The following is a 23992-nucleotide window of genomic DNA, read 5'->3' on the forward strand; positions in this document are numbered from 1 at the left end:
TTCTCCCCATGGCCCATCCATGACCCTGTAGCCTGTCTGTCCTCCGTGTATTCTAATCTATCATCACTCCTTTCAGTGTCATCCCGTATGCCCGGCCTCATTCTTCACCGCCGTCTGTCTCTCTGAATCGCTGTCTCTTCTCCCCTCCCGCTGAATTTCTCAAGCTCTTTCTCACTCTCTCTTAGCTTTCCTTTTCTTACCTCTTTTACCCGTCTTCTGCCCGCCCTGACATTTTGGCTTCCCCCCTCTCGCTCTCCCCTCGTGTCGTTTAGCAGCGTCTGTGTCAGTGTTTTTCTTTTTTTCTGTGTTTCTTATTATTTCTCTCCATGTCTCTTTATCACTCATTCTGGCTTTGTTTCCTTCTCCATTTCTCTCTTTCTGACTCTTGGACGCCTCCAGCAGCAGCAGCAGACGACAGGCGGCCTCGTAGTGTCGAATGGAGAGACTTTAAGATCTGAAGGTCTCTTGGCCTCACAGAGTGATCGGGCCCATACTACACAAAGAGTAATGACTGGCACTTAAAACTTCAGCACTCCCTGGAGTTTTTTCTCCCATAGTCTTCCTTCCCTCCTCCTTTCTGTCCCGTGTCAATGCTCTGAACTTCCCAACTGTAGCCTCACTCCTGTACAGCATGCTGCTATGTGCCTTTTTCTTATCTGTCTTTTTCATTGGATAAATTCAGACAAGTAACAAATTACACATTTTGTGTATTTTAGCAAGTGATTTTGAGATATTCAATTCAATATACTTTATTGTCCCACTTGGGGAAATTTGTCTTGGACTCAGAGCTGTGCTACCAGTATTGCACAAAAAACACATAAAAACAATATTGCACATAAGACACATAAAAAAAACCCAATATTGTGCATAAAACACAAAAGCGTGCATCCTTGGCATTCCTGCCTGCACCCTAACAAAATGAAGCAAATTGGAATTTCATCTGTGGTGCTTACAGTAAAGAAAACTACTTGATTGATCATGATTTTCATAACCAACTGATCTTTAAAGCAATTTTTTTAAAGTTAAAATGCCAAATATTATGATAGTAATAGTGATAGTAAATTCAGTATGATTTATATTTTCAACTTTTGGTCAAATTAAAGAGGTTATTTCATGATGTGATCTGGAGCCTCAGGAAACTTTTACCAACATTTTCAGCAGACTCTTTTCATTTTAGAGATATTACATCTGCCTGTCTGAGAGATGATAAGCTGACAATGTCCTTCATTTTTCATTGAAAGGATACTGAAAAAGTAGTTTGTATGAAAACTGCTGGGTGGTTCTCAAGATTAAAAAAAGAGGAAAAGCGAAACAGGTTCTTAAAAAGATGACGAAAAGTTGATTTTCTCACTGTCCTTCCTCGCTAACTTCCCTTCATCTCCTTTCTGTTGGCACATCCCTTTTCTCTCAAGCTATTTGCATACGCTGTTTCTATCACGTATTAACGCTCGTTTTCAATTTATAACACCTTTATCTGTCAAGTTATGTGTTATTTCTCATGTCCTCCCCGTCCTCCACCGCTCACTCCGTGTTATCATCATCGCATACAAGCCTCTCCTCTGTCCTCTTGCAACCTCCGTCATCCATCTGCATGTTGCAAAGAGCGATGCAGGAGGAGAGAGGAGAGGAGAGGAGGATGATGGAGGAGAAGACAGCGGAGATAGGAAAGGCTTGTGATGGATGAATACAGACTTTGGCATTAAGGAGACCGGGCCTCATTCTTAAACTGACACAATAAGCATTGACTGTACATAAATGCAGTTGAGACATATTCCACCTGACAAACATAGTTAAGAAATGCCCGCCTGACAAACATACACATTTACAAATAACAAATAGCGGCTGCGTCGATTTACTGCCGCAACAAGCGCAGCTGCATTACTCTCCCAGACACCACACATCTAAACTTTCCCTTGTCAGCAAACCTTTAACAAAAGGCATTTATTGTATGTCTGTACAGCAGCTACACTCAGACAGCTGTCACAAAAAGGAAGCGAAGTGATTCAAAGACAGAAAAATTTGATGAACGTTTGAAAACCTTCTTGCAATATACAATAAAAGACTAAACAACTTTAAACGCTCAGGGGCATATGGATATAAAGGCAGACATGTCAATGCGTCCTTTCAACCTCAATACAAAGGCGGGAAAACGTGCTGAATTGTGAGTTTTGTCCTTTTCAAACGTCTGGCTCCAGGCCAGATGTGATGTTACAAAGTCAGGGAAAAAAAACATGACATTTGAACCTTCACTTCCTACATTCCTCCCAGTTTCACAGTGTTTCATTTTGTTCCGTTTTCCTCCAGGAGGTAATGTAGTCACAAAACAACACAGCAGCCTTCTCTGTGAATATTAGCTTTTCTAAAAGTTTTAAGTCAAGGAAGACCTTATGAAAACAAATTAAGCAGTCTCCTCTGAGAGTTTTGTAAATCGGGCCCATAGCTAGGATCACGTCTAGTTAAACCTGAGTCAATAAACAAAAGGCTGTAAAGCCTCTTAAAGGCTTATTAGGTTTTCCCGGCACATGTTTATACCACGGGTATCATTAATACTGCCCTAACTAGTGTATTCCAGATTTAACAGGTCTTTGGATTTGAGTTGTCTTTGGTTTTATTTTGAATTTTTTGCCCTGAAGCTTGCTTTCCCATCCTCCTGACCTGATGTTCTACTCCAGATCCTCTTTAGTCAGACTTCTTTTTTTTTTTATTTCAAGCTTCATACTGTATTTATAAACATTCTAATTTCAAATCTTGTTTTCCTCTTTTCTAGAACCCTGATGTTGTTCTCAGAGGAAGATGCGGGGAAATAAAGGTCACCAATGGGGAGAAGCTGGTGAAAACTCTGAAGAAGAATAAAAGGCCCTATAGCTCATCTCCCCGTATCTCCTGTTTACTGTACACATTACTTTGTTTCCATGATTATCATGGGGTTATAGACCTGTACTGTCTGGTTTACTTTCAAGTGCTTATCCTGGTTCTCATGTCTGGATTTGGACGGACACGTCGAGAACTGGTGTCTGATTGGCTGCTAATTGACCAGTTGTTGCAGGATCCAGCTGTCAGTGTGATCACCTTAGTCACTGATAAGGGAAGGGCCACTTAAAACATCTGTATTAGTGTGGAAGTGGAGACACTGGGAGTAGATAATTTATTTCAAAAGCAGCATAAAGGAGCAGAAAGAAAATGTGAATCAACTTCTCACCATCTGGGGCAGCTTCGACATGCATGGACAGATACAGAGAGGATGGTAAAAACAGAAAAAGAAAATGAACAGCAAGCAAAGCTGGATGCCTAGATAATTATGCTAAGGCTGGATGTACAATGTGACAGACTGCACAAACAGAAGAAGGAACATCATAGAGAAAAGTATCCCGATGGGTCTGGTTTTGGATATGGACATGTTAAACGATAATGGTTGACTGTTTCTGAAAATAACCATAAGGGACTCAGGATGGCTGCCTCCAAGTGGCTCCACTCTATTAATCAATGTGGAATAAAGCAATTCTGTCAAATTGAACTGAGCTGAGCTGACGCTGGCTGGGCTGACGCTGGCTGGGCTCAACTGGAGCTGGATCTTAACCATAACTGGACCCTGTTATGTCTTAATCAAAATTTTATCTTTTTGGAAAGCACATAAAGCATATGAGAAAGAAAATGAACTGAGCGAGTTTGACCCGGACAGAACTGGACAAAACCTGGAGCCAGTGGAGCCTGACCTGGAGTTGTACAGCAACATGATGCAGACTAAACTGTACTCGACTACTCAGGCCTGCCATCAGTCTGGTGTATGCATTCTACTGCTCTGTCCTATATTTACTGCTTTCCACTGGATGAGACTGGTGAGGACCTTGGGGACCTTTACCAGCCTCTCTCGCTGCTCTCCAGGCCCACTTAAACAGGTGAGTAATCTGCTGATTAGCCCATTAACCTCTTCTAAACAAGAAGCCAAATGAGAAGTTCTTACACCCAAACACCCGGGTTCATTAATTAGTGTGACATATGGTAACCCGCCGGCACTCACCTTGGCCATCCACCAATATCAGATCCTGCCCCATAGCTTAAGAGACACTTAGATTGTGCAACGTCTCCTCCTGCCGCGAGAATCTGGAAACCTAATGAGGGCAACGTTTTAACGAGCGCCTATCTAATTGCTGTCAGCAAGACAATTAGAGAACCACCCCGACTAAACGATCTGCTTCGTTACTACTCTCCAATGACAATATCACAACAGGCGACAGAAAGTTTACCCCCTCCCTCCTTCCTCCTGTTTGTTTTTTGCTCTTTGAGTGTCTGAGTCACTCCTTATCTCATACACCACTCTCCCTCTCTGTCCATCAGATGTCATTTTTTTTCACGCTTGCCTGAGGCAGTGATTGAATACTGGTGGAGAATATAATGAGAAGGGAGAGGATGTGGTTATGAGTGAACAGCACAGCCGCGGGGACAGACTTTGCCGATACAAGAGGGAGGTCAGCCATATCTATTTAGTCAGCTAGGACACAGGCTGGTGATGGCTGGTGCTGCAGAACTGAACTCATCTTGTCTCCAGGCTGCAGAGATAGTCACTCTCAAATTGAAACTACAAATTTATTAGAGGTAATCAAGAGCAAAATCTATTTTTTTCTTGTTGTTGAAATCTTGCTCTCCACTAGATGGAGAATTTTTGATATTTACCAGAAATTAAATTACGGTAATTTGGAAGAGAGTCTAAACAAAAAATCAGCACAGCAATCTGAATGGTCACGCATCTCAACTCTTCCCATCCAATTAAACTGTTTACCTCCCCAAATAATTTGCACTTTTGAATTTCCCATTGCCATGCTGTGTCAGTGGAAACCATACTGTTTCATTAGATTTTATTAAAGTAACAACCTCTGTGTTCTCTACTGGGGATAAATGGAAACATTGTTTTACTAGCTTGCTTGCTGGGGATTCATACTTTTACAAAGTACATTTTAGCCATTCAGAATCAAAGGCCATGGTATAATTGTCATGAAATGCAATTACCTTTAATTATTCCCATCATTGATGACCATTTTCACTTGTTTGTCAGAAAAGTTCGGTGTAAAGTACAATCTGATAAAATGTTTTTCTCATGGTATCAAATAAGACAATACATTGACTGTAGCCACAAATAACTGATTCAGTCCATGCCAAAGGGAGTTCTCTCCCACAATAAACACTGGCCCTGCACTGCCTCCTTTGTAGTCAAGGTTTTCCTTCCGTTACTCACCTACGTCAGTAACACATTTGCATAATGCCGGCCTAGCGGCTAGTTTGGCATATCCTCAAACGAAGAATGAGCAGCTGCCTCGTTGTCCACGATTACTTCTTTTATTGAGCTGCTTCTGCCCATAAGTAAAGCAGGCCAAATGTTCTGTTGTTGGCTGGAGGAGGAAACACAGGAGTCTCAGTTCAATCCCAGCATCTGAGCAGCTAAAGTCCCAGTGGATTACTGTTCTTTTGATGATATTGTCCCTACAACAGGAGAATCCTTAGTCTTAGCACACTGCACTGCTATTATGACTAATGTTAGTTAGCTTTCATTGCTTTCACGCTATGTTGAAACTGAATTGCTGAGAGAAGATAGTTCATTAAAACATTAGACATTGTGTAACATAGTGGCTTACAAAGCAGCCTCAGCTTGTTCTGGGTCAGATTGGGGTTCAAACTTGTATGGTTGAACTCTGGGGTTTGTTAGCTGCTAACAAGTCTCTACTGATAGTATCTGAGGTTACGATATGTAACCGGTGTTGCCTTACCTTTGTCGGGCCAGCTAAGTATTCAGAGCAGATGCGACTTTTCAAGAAGGGTTCTTAAAAAGAAAAAAAGAGGATGAAAAGAGGTGGTGCAGCAATGTACACTTGACTATTAAGTCATGTAAACGTATTCTCGTAGACACAGAAACTAAAATTATGAACCTGTAAATGGGGGTAATATGGGCTCTTTAATTCACATTTTAATAGCAAAGTGACACAAGGCTCTTTCTTTGGTCTTTCAGTAAAAGCAATGACAATGAATCACTCAGTGTATTTGGTCCAGCACACAAACACGAGAACTAAAGTGGCTATTAAGGGCACATCTATCATAGTTATCACTTTTTTATGCACCTCTGACTCGTCACTGTATGTGTTTGTGCCCGCTCAGGACAGCCTGACCAGTATGAGTACGACTGCAGATGTCAGACACAGCCAACATTTTCTCTGTCCGTTGTTTGTTGTTGGTGATTGTTTAAGCCATCTTGTCCATTTCTTACATGTGCACACACACACACACACACACACACACATACATTTGCCAGAGAGAGAGGCAAGATAGGACAAACACAAAAACTAAAAGCATGGTATAAATATAGATGGCATATGAAAAAAAATAGCTCTGCAAAGTGAGCCCAGTCACGTTCAGTTAAAGGTGCTCCTGGTCCATCTTCTGTTTTAACCTTGTCTGTGATGGAATAAATAGATTTTATCCTGCAGACATTTCCAGCATCCATAACTCATCATCACAAATAATGAAAGATTTTCTTACACTCGAGTGATGAGGTGGCAGAAGGGGAATGGGCAGAAAGGACATTTGATTATAGTGATTTCCTTTATCACGATCAATATGCTTGTCTTGCCGAGGAAAAACGTATTCATTTCTTTTCAAATTTTTATAAGTTGTAACTGTTGCACCCCAGTGTCAAACTCTGCTAAAACATTGTCACAATGGTGGATTTTGTCCTGACCTTTCCAGACTGCACACTATCAGCTCCAAATTGCCTTGATTATCTTTTCTGTTGTTGCATAACGCAACATGATAGATAACAACAGACGTACAGGAATATTTGGGATGCCGCACGACAAAAAAATAGCATGTCAAATTGATTTATGGCTTTGTTTTTCTCATGTGACAGATGTGGATACAATCTTCCACAGTTCAGTGATGCTGACTTATCAGAGCATGCCACCATAGAGCAGAGTTTACCCTGTCTCAAACATATGTGGCGACATGGGAAAGTAACTCCAGTTTAGAGCAAGATTTCCCCACAGGGGAAAATGTCTATCAGTTGCACTCATAAATTCTTGCTTTATTCCCTGTTTCCATCTGTAAATTGGGAAAGTGAATGAAGTGCATCCAGCAAGTTTGATGCAGTTACCTCCTCACTGACATTGTTCATTATGCTTTCCTCCGACTGAACATTGGACTCCCTACTGTAATGGTCATAAAGCCTGTTAACAGCTTATTATCTCGACAAAATTATGTTCATCTTCTCTGATTCCTAGTATGGGGAGTATGGTGTGAAGATGGTATGTGTTCACCACCTAAACTTTTATTAAGTATGATTTATTTATTCTTTTTGGATTTTTTTTTGTACTGTTTCAGCTCTAGTTGGGAAACACTTGAAGGAACACTTAAAAATCCTGTGAAATATTGACCATCTTGCTTAATCTCAAGGCAATAACTAGCTGCCATTTAGCTCAGCTTCTCACAACACTGGAAACAGGGGGAAACAGCTCGCCTTGCATTGTTCAAATGTGACAAAATCTTCCTGCCAGATCAGTAATTAAAGCATTACATCTCATTAGTTTAATCCATAATCAAGCACAAAACCAAAAACTGACAATCTGGGGCTCTATGACGCGTACATTTCTTGGCAGGTGGAAGGAAGTCACTGCCAAGATAACCATGTGCTTGTTTTCAGTATTTATGCAATGCTCCACGAACCAGCTGTAGCATATTATATTTAACTGGCAAACATTAGATTGGTAGATTTCTTCTCAATATAGAGGGATGAAATTCAGACATTCTCAAAAGGCCAAACTGCTTGTGTCACATCGTTTCTCACTGTGGGCTCCTTTTTTTACAGAAACCTAAAGTAATACACATCTACGGAAACAACCACAGCCAAATCAAACATGATTTTTTTTTTTTTTGTGCAGTATAATGCAGTTACTGTGCCATAAATCATAAAAAAAGGGGGGGGGGGGGGGGGGGGGAGTTAGTTTTTGAAATAGCCACAGATGTCACCAACACTCATTTCATTTCATTTATTCTTTTCCATGGTAATGCATGAAAAATCAACAAATGGATACAATTTATAAAGTACAGAATACACACATCCCATGTACAAGAACAGGAGTAGGATGAAGAATAAGTCTTTAACTCCTACAAACAAACAAAAAACAAACATTAGATGGCCACAATCAATCTACAGATCAATCACATCATTGTTATTGCTCCTTTGAATAAATGTTAAATATTTTTTCTTTAAACTTACATTTAAACTGCAAAATGTTTGAACATTGTTTCACATCTTTTTCCAAGGAATTCCATTTTTCCACAGATACACACATTCCTTTAAGAGTCGTTCTTGCAGAATTATGTTTAAAATCAAGATTTCTTCTACTTGTTTCGCTATTCAAAGTAAAAAATGTTTGCAAACCACAAGGTAGCAGGCATCTTTTTGCTTTATGCATGACTATTAATGTTTGTAAAACAATTAAATCCTTCAATTTTATTTACACTGTGGGAAACAAAAACTAACAATGAACATTATACATATTTTACTAGTTAATTTGTTTCCATCCTTGTCTCCTGTTGGCTCTGTGTAAACACAGCCCACAGTTCAGTCGAGTTCAGCTGGAAAATCCCTTACTTTTTGTCAAATGATTTTTTTGTTCATGATTTAACTGACAAACGTAGAATAAGCTTACGATTTCAAGCTTAGATATGGTTAATTTTTTACAAAATTTTCCACTAAACTGAAAGTCACACATGATTACTTCAAGGGTTGACAGGAAGCTGAAAATTTTAAAAAAATGTTTCCTCATTTTCACAGGTTCTTGGTATGATAAATGGTGTAATTATTAGGCGTTATGTGTTTTAAATGCACCAACACTGGTTTTAAGGTTCAGAGGATTAAAGAGCCCATAATATGCTTTTTTCCCCTCTTTTTGTTTAGTGTATTATATTGCTTATCAGTACATGTGAAATGTCTGTAAACTTACAAAGCCCAAAGTCCAGTCAAAGGGAGTTACTCTCTCACGTAGAAAACACTCCTTACTTGCTGGAAACACCTCGTTTCAGGCTTTTATTCTGATATTTGTTTGCTAATCTACTTAAAATAATGTGAATATTGAATATTAAACCATGTAAACGCATTCTAGTAGACCTCTAAAGGGTCATTCCAGGTGAAATGACCAGATATTCCTTGGGGGTGTTGTGGCACCATTTTCAAATTAGTCCTAAATTTGCATGCTATGAGTTGGTAAACAAGGCCTCTGCATGTAGCTAGTGCCCCACAAACATCCCCAGGTGTTTCCCTACACTCTGCAGGCCATGGGGGCTTGATAAAAAATTATTAAAAAAAAATTAAGAGATACCTACTCACGAGTGGGGTTTGGGACCTTAAAAGTACTAGAAATACTGCACAGAAGTATTCTAACCCCCGGGTTCCATTCTACACAAACGTGTGTGATAACTTAGCAAACTGGAGCTTTCTAGGTACCTCAGTTTGGAAAATATGAGCTCCCAAAGTTGGACGAGATTTTTAATTGGCTATTTTTGGTGGCAAAAATCTCAGTGTGGGACAGGTACCAGAGACCCAAAATTTTTCTACAAGACAGTTCCATCTGTCTTCTATCACTGTACAAAAAAGCAGCAGGGTTATATTTGTAGTTACTGAGATATTCTTACTCAAAATGGCATGGGTGATGTCAAAATGGTTTTTTGCTTTTCAGTACTTTAAATTGGGATACAAGTATTAATAGTCATTCCAATGGTAGTATTATGTATGTTTTGTTCTTTTTGAAATGTTAGTTGTTAAAGGTGACTACCTTCAAAAAGTGTAATGGTATAACTTAGGTATAACTTAGGTATAGGTTCCTTTGCTTGTAACATGACATTGTACAATTAAATTTAACATGTTTAATCCCACTGCACTGATACTGTAAAATTCGACATTATTGTTGTTATTTTTAAATTAATCAACCATGAACTACTACAGAGCTCCCTGAATTCAAGTTAGTACATGTAATTTGTATGTATGTTATAATTACATGCATAGGCGTCAGTTTAGGGGGGGACGGTGGGGACGTGTCCCCCCCCCCACTTTTTGTCAGGGGTCATTTTGTCTCCAACACATTCAAATTCTTCACATGTAAGCCGTTGTAAACCCAGTTATTTTCAGCAGTATACAAAATTCCGACGCTCCTGAACGCACCATCCGCACTCGGCCAAGAGTTGCACAGACATGCAGCACACCTTCGTGAGGTTAAAAAAAACCGTGCAGATGCTAAATTTGCGCCCGTGCCAAGTGGAAGCTCCGACCAGAGGCGTGCAGGGGCAAAATTTCGGTCCGGGAGAATTAGTACTATAGCGGCCCACAGATCCCTTTACCTGTATGTACTGATAGCTTAACAGGTTAAGCCTCCGCCTTTGGTGCGGTGGTTGTGAGTTCGAGCCCAGCTTGTGGTATTTTGCCGCCGTTCTTCGACATTTTCTCAAAGTGGTCTCCATCCCCCCCACTTTTAAAAACAAACTGACGCCCTTGATTACATGTATGCATTGCAAATGGGTGTCAACATGTCATGATATCTACAGGTATGGCTCTAAACTAGAGCTTGTGACACAAAAAGGGCATGGTGTGGCAACCACCATCTGGTAAAACCACACGGAATAGCCCTAAACTAAAATTTTAGACCTGTAAATGTGCATATAAGCTCTTTAAATGTTGACTTAATGTCAACACTGTTAAAGAAAAGCTCCATTCTGCTGCCCCTACGCCTCCCATATCTACGAGGAGCTGATGATGTGAACCAGGCACGCGTTTTATGCGACATGCTCGGTGTCTTTAGCAAGGTTCTGTTTCGGCTAATGTGACAGCATCCATATGTGTCCACTTTGAAGCAGCAAGTCCCTTCCAGCAACCATTGAGTGTATTTCATCTAAAGAGGCTAAAAGGCATTGGCGAGAAATGCCCAGACAGTGATTGCGATCTTAATGTAGAGAAGACGCCAAGTGAGATCCAACTATCTGAGCTGATGGGCCATACAGTGACTTCAATTTGAGCAAGATGTCACACCTGGTTGCTGATGTGGCAGTAATGTAGCTAGATGTGACCATGCATATATTACTGCCCTCTGTCAAAGGCACTTACACGTCAAAAAGGCTAGAGTTCTCCGACACATCGCCGCTTGATGTTTCACTCATTTCATACAACTTTCCAGCTGCGTGAGTCAGAGATTGAGAAGCAGAAAAAGGGCGGAACACATGCAGAGTCTACATGCGAAAAGCATGTCCACCGACTGTGGAGCAGGGAGCGTGTATTTGTGCAGCCCTGTGCCGCTCGGCCTGCGGTGATGTAAGAGGAGAGTCCTACAAGAGCACGACAACGTCAACAATGCCTGCGATAAGGACGAGAAGAGAACGGAAAGATAAGAGGGAGCACAGGAAGGACGAGAGGAAACAGAGGGAAGGACAGAGGGAACGGGGCAGGTTCAGATGCACTGGAGGGGGGATAAGGTAAGAATAAGTGAAAGAAGTGTTAAAAACAGATTATATAAGGGAGAGAGCAGGACGAGAAGTAAGGCTCAGCAAGATAATTCAACATTTGCATACACGTGCTTGTTCAGTATAGGCTGACATGATCTTCTAGTATATAAGGATGCTCCAGTGATGATTTTATCATGCTTATACGGCTTCTTGAAGTGAACTGTTAGAGAGGAGAGGGAAAGAGGCAAGAGAGGCAGTACATGATAAGCAGCTTAATAAAAAGAGGAGGTAGAGGATAAATACAACCATTGTAGAGGAGAAAAGAGGGGGAAAACGAGGATTTAATAAAGGAGGCGGAGGAGAAGATGTGAAGACGATGAGAAAGAGTAGAGGAGGAGAAGTAAAAGAAAAGGAATAGAGGAGAAAACAGAAGGAGAACAGTGAGTGGGATGTGTGGAGGATTACTCAGTGTATATTGAGCTGTATTGTGCTATGAGGTGTCTATGGTTGCTCAGAAAGAAAACACAGTAGTATGAATAATAGATGCCACAACGCACACACAGAATGCATGTTTATTTTTGAGAGTGTTTATTGTGTGACTCCTTGTCCTCTTTAAAATGATCGCAACAAAGATCTTGACAGCAAGGGAGACCATGTCCTCGGCTGAACAAGAGACTTCTGTGGAAACACCCTGTGACCTGCTATCGATTTGTTTATGTTTGTGAGTTAGAGTTTCAAGGAACTTACTGAGCATGCTTTAATGCCTTAGCGTCTATTTTTTTTCCCGAGGTACATGACAGTAATCAGACAAAAAAAGGAACAAAAGTTAATGTTTCGTATGTATGTAGCAGTTTACAGTGCTGTCTGATCAGATTGCTTAGACACCCCATCTTGTCGGGATTAAATGTTTTTGATCCATGTTACGTTGTGGCCAGTTGCCATCAACAGGGCAAAATGAGCAGGCCACCAGTCCTCATGTCGACATACAAATAACGATTCTATTGGCTGCATCCTCTGTATGCTCTATGACAAGGCCTGGATGATAAAACTATAGCGATATGCACCGGCAATAGATACTTTATCAATGCATTAAGGAACCATTATCGATCGGTTTACTTCAAAATATCAGATGCAATCCAGCATGAAAGTGTAGAACATAAACACAAATTTTGGTTATATAAACAATCCTCAAACATGTCTGATAACGGAGCCCCTCCACCCTCTAATACCCTCCTTTAGGGTTTCGTGCAGGCCTTCCAAGGCATGCTAGTTTGTGCCCATCTGGGTCCCTTGCAGCTCCCTTCAAAACCCCCAGACCTGCCCTGGTGGAGGCTGCGGCAAAAATGGAGCGGATGTTGCTCTTGCAAAATGAGCTTTGTGGTAATGAAACACCCACTACCCTGTGTCCACCAGCGCCTCCACCTAAGTGAAGTGGTGGCAGCCTACCCAGAGGGCTGATGGTGTTGATGTGAGGGCATGAGCAGACATTGTTACAGGGACCTCAGCTGGTAACATCAGGTCCAGGAAAGCCACTTAAACCATTAACCTGAGTGCAGTGCAGCAGCTTTACCCTGGTCACCCTCTGAGCGCCTCAGGGTTTCATTTCCTCTCTTTATCTAATCCATATTAAGGCAATATTATTCATTTGTCCTTATTTATTTTTATAATAGTTGTGTAAATTGATTTATGTGCATGTTTTTCATTGCTGGGGTAGCATTAAAAACATTATCCTCGTACCTTGATAAACAGACTAAAGCGGTTAAATTCAACAGAAACCTTTTTATGCTCCGTTTTTTTTTTTTTTGAAAATATATAATTAAAATTAAACACTATCATAATATTACTTATGTATATCCTGGTTGGTTTGTTTGCAAATTTCCCCACTGTGGGATTAATAAAAGCTTCTGTTTTTTGTTTTATTTTTTCCAGCATCGAGCCCTGGTAATACATGTATTTCATTTTCGAAGTGTGGTGTTGTTTGACCGACTTCAGTTGAAAGTGTTGCAGGGTGACTGTGTTCTCCGTCGTATTAAACATTCCTTAAAATGCTGCACATGAAGCACCCTTACAGAGGTATTTGCAGGCCGTGTTGCCCACTTTGGTGAAAAATCTTCCCCCTTTGAACTTAGTACACACTCACTGGTCAACACACTTGCATAATTCCCAACAGGGAGTTCTGTATCTCCACCAGCATTCATCATCTTTCTCAGCTTGGCTGCCTGCATGTTCCACCGGTTTGTATCATAAGTGGCATCGACTGACGCAAGATGTGCGCTACAATACATCACATTTCACAGAGCACTGCTGACTCCATATCATTAAAAAAAGAGCATGTGTTTTTGATAGCACTGAAGATCATACTTTGGGAATTTCTAAATTTCATGTTATACTTTAATGCTGTGGTCCAAGTCTACATGAATGAATCCCTCTTTGAGAACTTGAGTTATTCAGTTGTGGGCTTTCTGTGCCACTCAAATGAAAAAGTTGGCATTTCAGCCCGTTGTCCACCCGGGAACAGAATCTGGAACACTCTGAATACTAAACCAGCCTAATAAATGTGGCTTTCTGGGCTGTGTTCAGCACCGAAATCATTTTTAGGACTTGGCTGTGGAATGTTAAAAGCCACTGTTTTGTATGCAAACGTCTGAGGACCAACGGGATTTGTCCTTCAAAAGATATTGCTTTCAGTGTTCCAGCATCAGTTTGTGAAGGTCAGTAGCATATTCAGCTGTTAAAAAGCACTGCTGTCGATCTGTGTAGTCAATAAAAGTCTAAAACCCACCACCCTAATCGAATCAAATAGAGTGATTTTGGAATACGAATTTTAAAGCGAAAAATATGAAGGAGGATTATTTCACTTGTACCTGATCCCTACATTTAAATCTGACCTCGGTTTACGGTGATCTCAGGACATTTGCACCATTTCTCTACAATGACACTTAAATGATGAAACGAGGCTGAATCTGCCGGATGGTTTTGTAGGCAATGAGTACATCTGTCAGATAAATGCACACTGCGGCACTGAAAGGGATTGATTTCAGTATAATCATTAATTGGCATCGAGAGACTGTGATTCAAATGAGGGAGCAGTGATTATATTTATAGCCACGTTAAAAATTAAACATGATAGCAACTGGAACTGGCTGACATTTCCTGATATACAGACTTGTAAAAGTCAGCTGTCGCAACTCCAAGCTGAGCATGTGAGCGTGAGAGTCAGTAGCAGGAGAAAGAGAGGCTATAACTGAATGCTGGAAATGTGCAGCTCAGCATTAGTTGATATACAACATTCACATATATATAAAAACTCCTTCTCACTCCCTCCATCCTTCTTTCTGCTGCCACACAAAATCTTTACCTGCATCTCATCAGTGGGACAGAACTGGCGCTGTTTGATACACGGTGCAGCTTCAGGAAACGGATGCAGACAGAAGAAGACGAGATAATAAACAAAAAAATGAGGTGGCACGATTCAGGAGGTTACGAAATGATAAAGCAAAATACGCTGAGCAATTTACATGTAAATGGCCACAGCTGTGCCTTCCAAGCTCTAACTGTAAACTCTATACTTCAGGGATGATTCTTGCACGATTGTAGCTGTGTGGTGTTATCTCCAGCAGGAGCACAGTGAACACAGTAACATAGGGAGTAAATAGATATATAGAGAGAGCATTCGGGGAGAAAAGGTGTATTAGATGGCTTTTACACTACTCACACTGGAAATTTGAACATTTTAATACAGTATGAACTGAATTCAGCAAATTAATAAAAGTCTCACATCTCCAGAATCTGTTTTTTAATCCAAATTCCTGCAAAGACTGTTTATTAGGCCAAGAAGGATTTTAACTCTGTTCTATACAGGCTGTTTCAGTTTCTATAGCTTTAAATGCAGCTGAGCTGCTGCCGTTCACACCCCGTTCAGAAATGCAAAACCATAATGAGTGCATGGAAGCTGACATAGAAATGAATGAATGTGAGACAAGAACTTTCTGTCATTTCTAACTTTCACAGAGTGATCATTTTACACGGAAATATCACTAAATTCATAGCATGGCTGTTGTTTTTAACTGGTACATGGTGGTGAGTTCGTCCAGCAATGCTGCAGTCCTGTTCCAAGCACGATAGGCAACATGATAAACAGTAACACACCGAGTACATGTTTATTGGTTTCAAATGGCTGTTTAAGTTTCCACCGTCTATAAATATCTGTTACAGATTCCACAGAGCTCTAACCTGATGTCCTACAATCAAAGCAAAATAGAATAGTATCTACAGTAGCTGCACATAATGCTAACATTAGGGATTTACCTACTGTTGTGGCAACATTACCATCAAAAGTTAAGTTCCTCAGATGCCAGGAGTGCATCAGGACTCCTCCTGTTCACCTAGCAGCAGAGCACCTGCTGTGCTCTCTTCATAGCTGAGACATTTAGAGAAAAAGAAGCAGCTCTAAAGAGAAGGCTTGAGGAACAACAGAATTATATATCTTCACATCTTAGCAGTTTTTACCTTTTAACAAACACAAAGGACAAGAAAAATGGATTTTCACCATATGGGACCATTAATTTCCTCACAGTACTTTGTAAATCTATATAATGCCTGCAGTGTTTTCCTGTATATTTCTTATTTATTCAATTATTATAATTACATCTTATTTTTTTCTAATGCCTTGCAAACCACATATAATGTAAAGTGCAATTCAGTGGCCGTGAAGGCATTCATGCATTGGGACTTCAAGTTAGCACCCTTCCATTTATCTGTCAGCAGAAAACCATTTCCTTCCGCAGGCAGCAGAGAAAATGGGACCATGGTTGGATTAAATCTTGTGCAGGTTTAAGGTTGCAGTTTCACACTTTGCTGTTGTATTGGCAGCTTTACACCAGAAATGCTGATGCAGTTTATTTGTATTGAGGGGAAAACGGGGTGATGGGGAAGATTTTGAAGAGTCCTTTAGGCGTTAGAAATATGAAGTACACTGTAGTGCCCTATTGGTTTATTGGCAAATTCAAAGCGTAACAAAGAATGGCGTTGAGGTCACAGAGTACAACTTAATGAAGCTCTGCAGTGATAGCTATGGTATTCTGTTTTTTTTTACTCGTTTTGATGAATTTCAGATTTTCAGGAGACATAATATTGGCATTCTTCTTTATCTGTGCTTCAGTTTGGACCAAACACTGGATGCATTACTACACAACACATTTTAAATATGCACAGAAGAACTGCATATATTATAATATATTGCTTTATTTTTCCATACTCTCTGGCTAATGCATTAGTGGGAAACTGCAGTAGCATTAACTGATGATAGTCCTAATGCGGCTGGACACTTTTTTAAATAATCATCTGTGGATGTTGAAGTATGATGAAAATATATGTAAGATGAAGTTGTGGCTCCCATTAACATGAAGGCAGTAATCAGAGAGTGCTTTCATGTGTCTTTATCAGTAGAATTCATGCATAGGTTGCAGTAGATTAGAAAGAGCTGACACTGATGTCCTCCCTTGAGCCAATATTTCATGGAATTTGCAGCCCAGTAGTGTGTATATATTCAGGTCCAACCCTCTTGGATCTAGCCACATCTGCACTGAACCGGGCTGACAGTTTTTAAGGAGCCATGGCTAATTAATTGTTCTGGCATGAAACAGTCATTAAATTTAGCTACTTTCCAACACCATCTTATTCTAAAACAAAATACTTGCTCACTGCAGTGTCAGCGCTGACATCGACTGTCAAACCTCAGTAGGAGCCCTTACCAGGCCATTTAGACTCTCAGCAGGAGCCGGGTCTGAAAATAGGATTTGTATTTTAGTAAGTAGACAATGAAATATGTCAGTGTAATTGCACCATTCAAATTTGTGATCTACAAGCAATGTGCGCTCGTTGATTTGATAACGCAGCTAATGTTGCATTGCAGTGCAGCAAAAGTTGAGCCAAGTGGATATCTTTTTTGTGTGTGTCTGTGCCCTCTGGATGGGCACTCCCACCGTGCAGAGGGCTCATTAAAATGGATGAGGGGCTTTCGTTTTTCAGGCTGCGCTAATGTCGGTTTGTACATGGCCTTGGGGCTCCGTTGTTGTACAGGACTTGCTTTTTCAATTGCAGTGTGATTTTTGTCACATGCACATCTACTTTTTGGGTAAAGAGGATGTGTTTTTAGCACTACTGTCTTGGATGCTCACACTTTTAGCTGTTGGCACCAAGTTTTACTGTGAGCATATGAGCTGCTTTAGAGGACAGAGATCCACATGCGTATCCCGTTTTTTATCTATTTTATAAATCAGACTGAGCTATGTAAATTCAATGCAGAGGCTGCATCCACAACTTCCTTAAAATGTAAAATGCAGCGTCTCTCTAAAGATAAATGATGCATACCTGCAGTTACAAAGAAGCAGCAATAATAGCCCATTTCCTCTGCATAGGGAGATTTTCTTTGTTTTATTGGTTTGTTTAAGCAGTTTAATATTGCTGTTATCAATGGCTCACAGTTTATGCAATTTGTTTTGTGACATTTGCTGTGTATATATAAAAGACTACAACCATTTGAATCACTTGAACAAAAACTGCACATATATAACTTTCTTCGGTTCAGAGCACAGTAACTTTAGGGTATCTTAAAATGTAAATCCAGCTTTAAAAAAAAAAGGGACATCATCTGCCCTGGGAGGTATATTTGTGGTGTTGTATATCTGTGCTGTGGGATTTTCTGCCACCGAGTAAAATGTGGCTTTCTCCCAAGAGGACCAGCATGGACTGCAGGCTCATTAGAAAACTGTCTGCTAATTTAAAGCTCTATGTGAAGATACTTCCAAAGTAAAATATTAACTTGTAATTTTACCGGAGTTCCAGTTTACTTCTACAGGAAGCCCAATTTAAGAACTTTCAGAGTTGCCTATTCTGAACTCTGTTGTACTGGTGTTACCACCATGTATGAAAGTGTCGTAGCACAACAAGGAGTAATGATTCATTTCTTGTTGGTTTCATTTCATCCGTCCTGTGCACATACCTGGCAGCACACATTGTTTGTAGTGCCTCCAGAAGTGCTACAAACTGCAGTTTTGACCATGTGCCCAGGGTGTTACTGTTGTGCTCATTATCACACAGCGCTTTAAAGGGACTGAGAGGAACTGAGCTGATTGACCGTTACTGAAGGCTGTCCCTGCGGCTGCGTACTTTGCTCTGTACTGTAATAATGCAGCCATTTCTCAAGATTGCACCATATGGCATAAAGATTTTTCGCTCTTGGCTCACAAACACATGCGCTTGTGGCTCTAGTTTGTGCCTCTTGCAAGTGACATTGTTGTTTTTAAGTCACCCTGTTTGATCAATATTTTCTATATCACAGTCTAATTATGTACGGTTGCCTGTCATTCACTTTCCTACGAGTGTCATGCTTTCTGACACAGTATCGTCTGTATGAATCCATATTTTATTTGTTTCTTGCTGCTACATTTTATATATCGCTGGACAGCTTTAGTTTGTCCATTTGTTTATTTTCTTAACCAGTGACATCTAACTTAATTCTGTTTCTGCCAACCTTTCAATGAGCAATTTGAGAATTTGACCTACTTTTCCCCAAGAGGACTACTTACAATGTGACATGTAATCATTGTGGCATGCTCACATTACAGTACTAATGAAGCCACCAGCGGCAGATTTGTTCAAGTCTAACAAGGTGGATGGTGGGCCGACCAGTTGCCTTCCGTCACATTTTCCCAATTAATCTATAGTCACTTAGCAGAAAGCATTCATTAATTTGTTTGAACAGGGCGATCGACTGCACACTCCACGTGGCTTTACAGGCATTTCTGGATTAGGTGCGTTACAGATGCAGATTATTCTTCAGAAATCCTGTTATTTTCCAGCTTTAACAGCTTTGCGTGATGAGTGGAATGCAGAAACGGCATGAATCAATTAAATGTAGAACAGATTTGTTGAGCCTGACACTTGATTTTTATACCTTATTATTTTCAGCATGTACAGTAGAGCACTGAAAATGAGGAAGATGGTAATTTGTCTGGCTCGGGGTGACTTTAACGACACCTGCAAGGTTTGTTAGCCTACTGGAAATGTGCAGCCTCACTATGACGGTCTTTGGATGAGGAACAAGATCAGCATTACTCCACAATGTGGGCTTCAGATGTTTTCTCATAAGAGTTGGACAATGTCATGGCCATCTTTTTTGCAAGTTAAGATGGATGAAGTTCTTATCAGAATTTGAAGGGTAATCATCTGCTGAATTGGCCTGATCTGATCCACAGAGATGCAAGAAAAGAAAAAAAAGAGAAAGAAATGAAAATGTAGTAAAGTCCCCAGATAGCAAACTATGGGTGAATCAATGTTGAATCTATGTTGAGACCTAACGTCGAAATTATACAGAAAGCGCAAGGTTGATAAAATGTTGAGTCAGCGTTTGCTTACATAGATTACATGTTTGCAAACATAGATTCAACATTAATTAAACATTGACCTGTCAAACATTTTAATTAAACCAAAATACAATGTAGATTCAATGGCATCTTTTAAACACAAACTTCAATGTTGACAAAATGTTGTTGAATCAACGTTGATCCAACCATCAGTCTTCAACCGTAACCACAATTCAACCTTCTTAACCCTAATTCAACATTGATTTAACATCTTTTGCTATCTGGGTAAAGTGTGATTTATGGTTGAAAAGCAAACGTTGGCTCAACATTTTATCAACCTTGCGCTTTCTGTATAATTTCGACGTTAGGTCTCAACATAGATTCAACATTGATTCACCCATAGTTTGCTATCTGGGTCATGACGGCCTTGTTTACAGAGGAAAATTACAAACACACTCACACTCATATACTTGGAACATGTCGCACCTGGACACACACAGCACAAATGTTATTCAGATAAACAGCACATTTCTGTTTCGCCGGAGGCTGAAAATATGGTAGCTGTGTCCAACAGGTGTTAACAAAGTGTGTTATACTATTCAAAATCATCAGATGTAAATTTTTGCATCAAAATACTAAATCACTGTTACCATTCTCATGTTTAAAGCTATATCCTTCATCTAAGATCCTTAATTCTTGATTTTTTTTTGAGGCAACGACAAAACGTAGTTGAAAAATTAATTTCTTTCTCGTTTGTTCTCCTGTTTTTCTTTCAGACCCAGTGATCAGGAGGAAAGCCACATGTCTGAAGTGAAGAAAGACAAACCAACCGTTCAAGTAGCAGGGTACCAAATCACATCAGTGCTTATTGAGATCATCCAGCATTTTCATCAGAAACTTCATCAACCACCATTGATTTCATCACTGAATACGTTTACAAGAGTTCTACACTGCAAGTGGCACTAGTTTAATGTGAAGAAAAATGCTGTACGACGGTATACTTACTGCACAACCTGTGTTGTTAACATCCTGGCTGTCACCATCCAGGTACCGCACATCTTCATCAGCATAGAGTGTGTTTACGTGCACACAGCGTGACTGATACTTGGGCATATCTCATCTAATGTCTCTGTCAGATATCCCTTTATATAAATCATCAGAATATCCCAGGTGCTCTATACAAGCATCTCTCTCATCTCTAGTATGCTTTGAGTCTGGTTAGTGTAAATGGGATATGTGGTACATGTGGAGTCTCAGATATTTATTATCCATATGTGTGCACGTAACTGCGCTCGCTGCCGATTCCCCGGGTCACCATAATCAGCATCATCATGATTGTTAAGAGTTCCCTGCAGATATGAGAGGTGGTAGAACAGGAAACAGACGGAGAACCTCAAACGTTTTGATCCATCCCAGAAGAAGCACCCCCCCCAAAAAAAAGATAAAAATACAAATGCTTTGTCTTCACTTTTCCCCTCCTGTGTTCCTCTCACTTTTTCTTTGGGCTTTATCTTTTGTATGTGTACATAAAGCAATTTCAAATCTTATAGTTTTGTACATGTAATTTTTATGGTGTGTGGATATTTTCTAATAAAATAAAACAAAAATGGATGATTTTCTCCTGGACTGTGTTTTTTAAAAATCTATGTTTATTTTCTAGTGGTCTGTCACAACGACAGACGAGATGCAGACCTATTACCAAATGTTTTAAAGCATCATTTTCTAGATGCATCAATGTTTACAATGTTCTGTGAAAGTGAAGGTTAACGCTGTAGATATAAATTCCAAAGGTATAAGAATAATCATGTTTTTCCCCTGTAGCCTGACTCGACTGGATTCTCGCTTTGACGTGTTAATTGCTGGACTCAAGGTATATATTGTGAGTGGATGTAAACACATAAACAGAGCAACAACAATGTGTAAATGAGTGATAACAGTACACAGACAAAATAACTACCTTCCTGCAGCTTTTAAGCCTTAGTATATCAAGGCTCCCAATACCCGCAAGCTTGTGAGCACGTTATTCTGCATCAAAGTGAAGACCCACTGTTAGCACTGATAGCAGACTCCTGTTGACTTGGACAACCACAAATAAACCAAAAACTGTGTGATAGCTACATTGATCCACTGCGTAAAACATATAAAATTACAGAGCTGTTTCTACAGCACAAAAAATGCAAACAACTCCAGAAAACAGTAAAAAGTGACTGACAAGTCTTTAAACAAGTGTACTTAAACTGAAACTGAGAACCGAGACAAGCAGCTGTGGTGCCTAAAACACAACTAAGTATCGCTATACCAGAAAGAAAAAGAAACAGTGGCTGCAAATGAAAGCAAACAGCCAGTGATGACCCCACAGAACAACAGGACCACATGGAAATCAAACCTGTCTCCTGGTTGAACGTACTGTTACAGATACCTCCTCCAACACTCCAAAGTCTTGTTGCGGAAAAAGGTCAATATATCCACAGGCCATCTTACAATTTAACAGTCTTTATTGTAAAATGAACACACTTTTAAACATTAAACCAAGATAGCTTTTGCACATATGGGTGTGAGACTAAAGCTTCTGTACAGAGATGTATTTCCTTCTCTGAAAACCATTTTGACACAAACAAAATAACCAGCTGGCAGCTACCATTAACATCCCTACAAATCCTGAGTAGTAAAAAAAAAAAAAAAAAAAAGTTTACAATCCTACATACAAGGCAGCATGTGCAGCCATGCTAAGTTTGAAGAATGTTTCTGTCTATGCATTGAGTATATTTATTTTTTTAGGTATTTATTTGAATTAACAAATAAAATTAAATTAATTAGCATAAAATTAAATTATTGCAATATTTTTCTCAATTATTGTTTTACTCATATATTTCCAACTATTTTAAAATGTAAAGCAATTACCAATTTCATAATTTCATGACTAAACAATCCATATTCAATGTTTTATTCCCATCTATCTTTTTTGTGATGGATACACTTATATTTAACTATATGAAATGGCAACTTCAGGTGAATTCCTGTCACATTTAAAATTCTAGTTCAAGCTGCTATAAATCATCTTTGTCAACGATTCATTCGATGGATGATTTTTTTGGTTTTGTGGACTGTTTGGGTCACCTTCCCTGCTCACCTCAACTTTGTTTGCAACAGCAGAAAAAGCTTTAATAAGAATTACTGTAAACTGACTGCTAGCACCTAGAGAAGCTAAAAACTAGCTGGAGAGTATAGCTAAGCAGCTAAAGAGCAAGAAAGCTCGCTCAAGAGCTGTTGAAGAATGGATGGCAGGACATATAATACTTAGATTCATCTGGGGTAAAGAAATGATGACAAATTAATTGTGTTGTTGCTCCATATCTTCTAGATGTGTAAATAAACGTTTTGCTCAGGATAGCTTCATATCAATGTCCCAGAGTACTAATTTTTCAGCGTTTTGTCATTTTTCCTCCAAAACAAAACCCGTCCAATTTTGATTTTCCATTTATTATGAGTTTTCTTTTGCTGAGAAGCCATTTAAAACATGAGAGGAAGAATATCTCACTGAGTGGACCTTCACTGTGATTTCCAATGTGGAGAACCAGTTTCTGTGTCAAATACTGTTAAATGTGGTGTCAATTATGAACTGAAATCATTTTGGCTTTGCGTTGCAGGTCTGCGTACTTCTTGGCACAGATGCATTCATTTTAAACCTGGCTGACAACATGAGCGTTAAATTGAGCTGTATCGTCTTCAAAACGGAGGTGACAGTTTGAAAATGTAAAATCTTGTGCATTCTTTTCGTGTCTTTATTCCACGTTTTCAACGTTTCCCGTGAATGTAACCTAAATCTGTCTGCTTTCTTGCTCTCCCTCCTCTCTTATCTCCTCGACTCATCTGCTCCCCTCAGTCACCTCTGCTTTTCTCCCTCATTCTCCCCTCTCCTAACTTTCAATCCTCTCATCTCTCTGCTGCTGTTCTTCTTCTCATCTTTAATACTCAATCTGCTCTACACTACTCCACTCTGCTCCCCAGATCTGCTCCATTCCTCAGTTCTCGTCTCCTCTGTTCTTGGCAGACAGCCAGCAACAGATCAACTCTCCACCATTTTTGTCTCCCCTTTACTCTCATCACAACCTGTTAACTCTATTTGCTCTCCCTTCCTATTTTTTTTTTTATGT

General features: G+C 39.8%; 1 protein-coding gene across 2 annotated transcripts in view; it reads left to right on the forward strand.

Moving 5' to 3' along the window:
* Positions 1 to 21449, forward strand: part of zgc:172282 (leucine-rich repeat and fibronectin type III domain-containing protein 1-like protein) — a 204995-nt gene extending 183546 nt beyond the window's left edge. Inside the window, exons 10-12 of one of the 2 annotated variants that reach the window (XM_022206150.2) lie at positions 400 to 504; positions 2768 to 3896; positions 20615 to 21449. In XM_022206150.2, coding sequence (XP_022061842.1) covers positions 400 to 458 — 59 coding nt within the window. In that variant the 3' untranslated portion in view covers positions 459 to 504; positions 2768 to 3896; positions 20615 to 21449. The remainder of the gene's footprint in view (positions 1 to 399; positions 505 to 2767; positions 3897 to 20614) is intronic. The other variant, XM_022206170.2, reaches the window with a different exon arrangement.
* The last annotated feature ends 2543 nt before the right edge of the window (positions 21450 to 23992 follow it).

This window comes from Acanthochromis polyacanthus, chromosome 13, assembly GCF_021347895.1.
Source record: "Acanthochromis polyacanthus isolate Apoly-LR-REF ecotype Palm Island chromosome 13, KAUST_Apoly_ChrSc, whole genome shotgun sequence".
In the NCBI taxonomy this organism is placed as follows: Eukaryota; Metazoa; Chordata; class Actinopteri; family Pomacentridae; genus Acanthochromis; species Acanthochromis polyacanthus.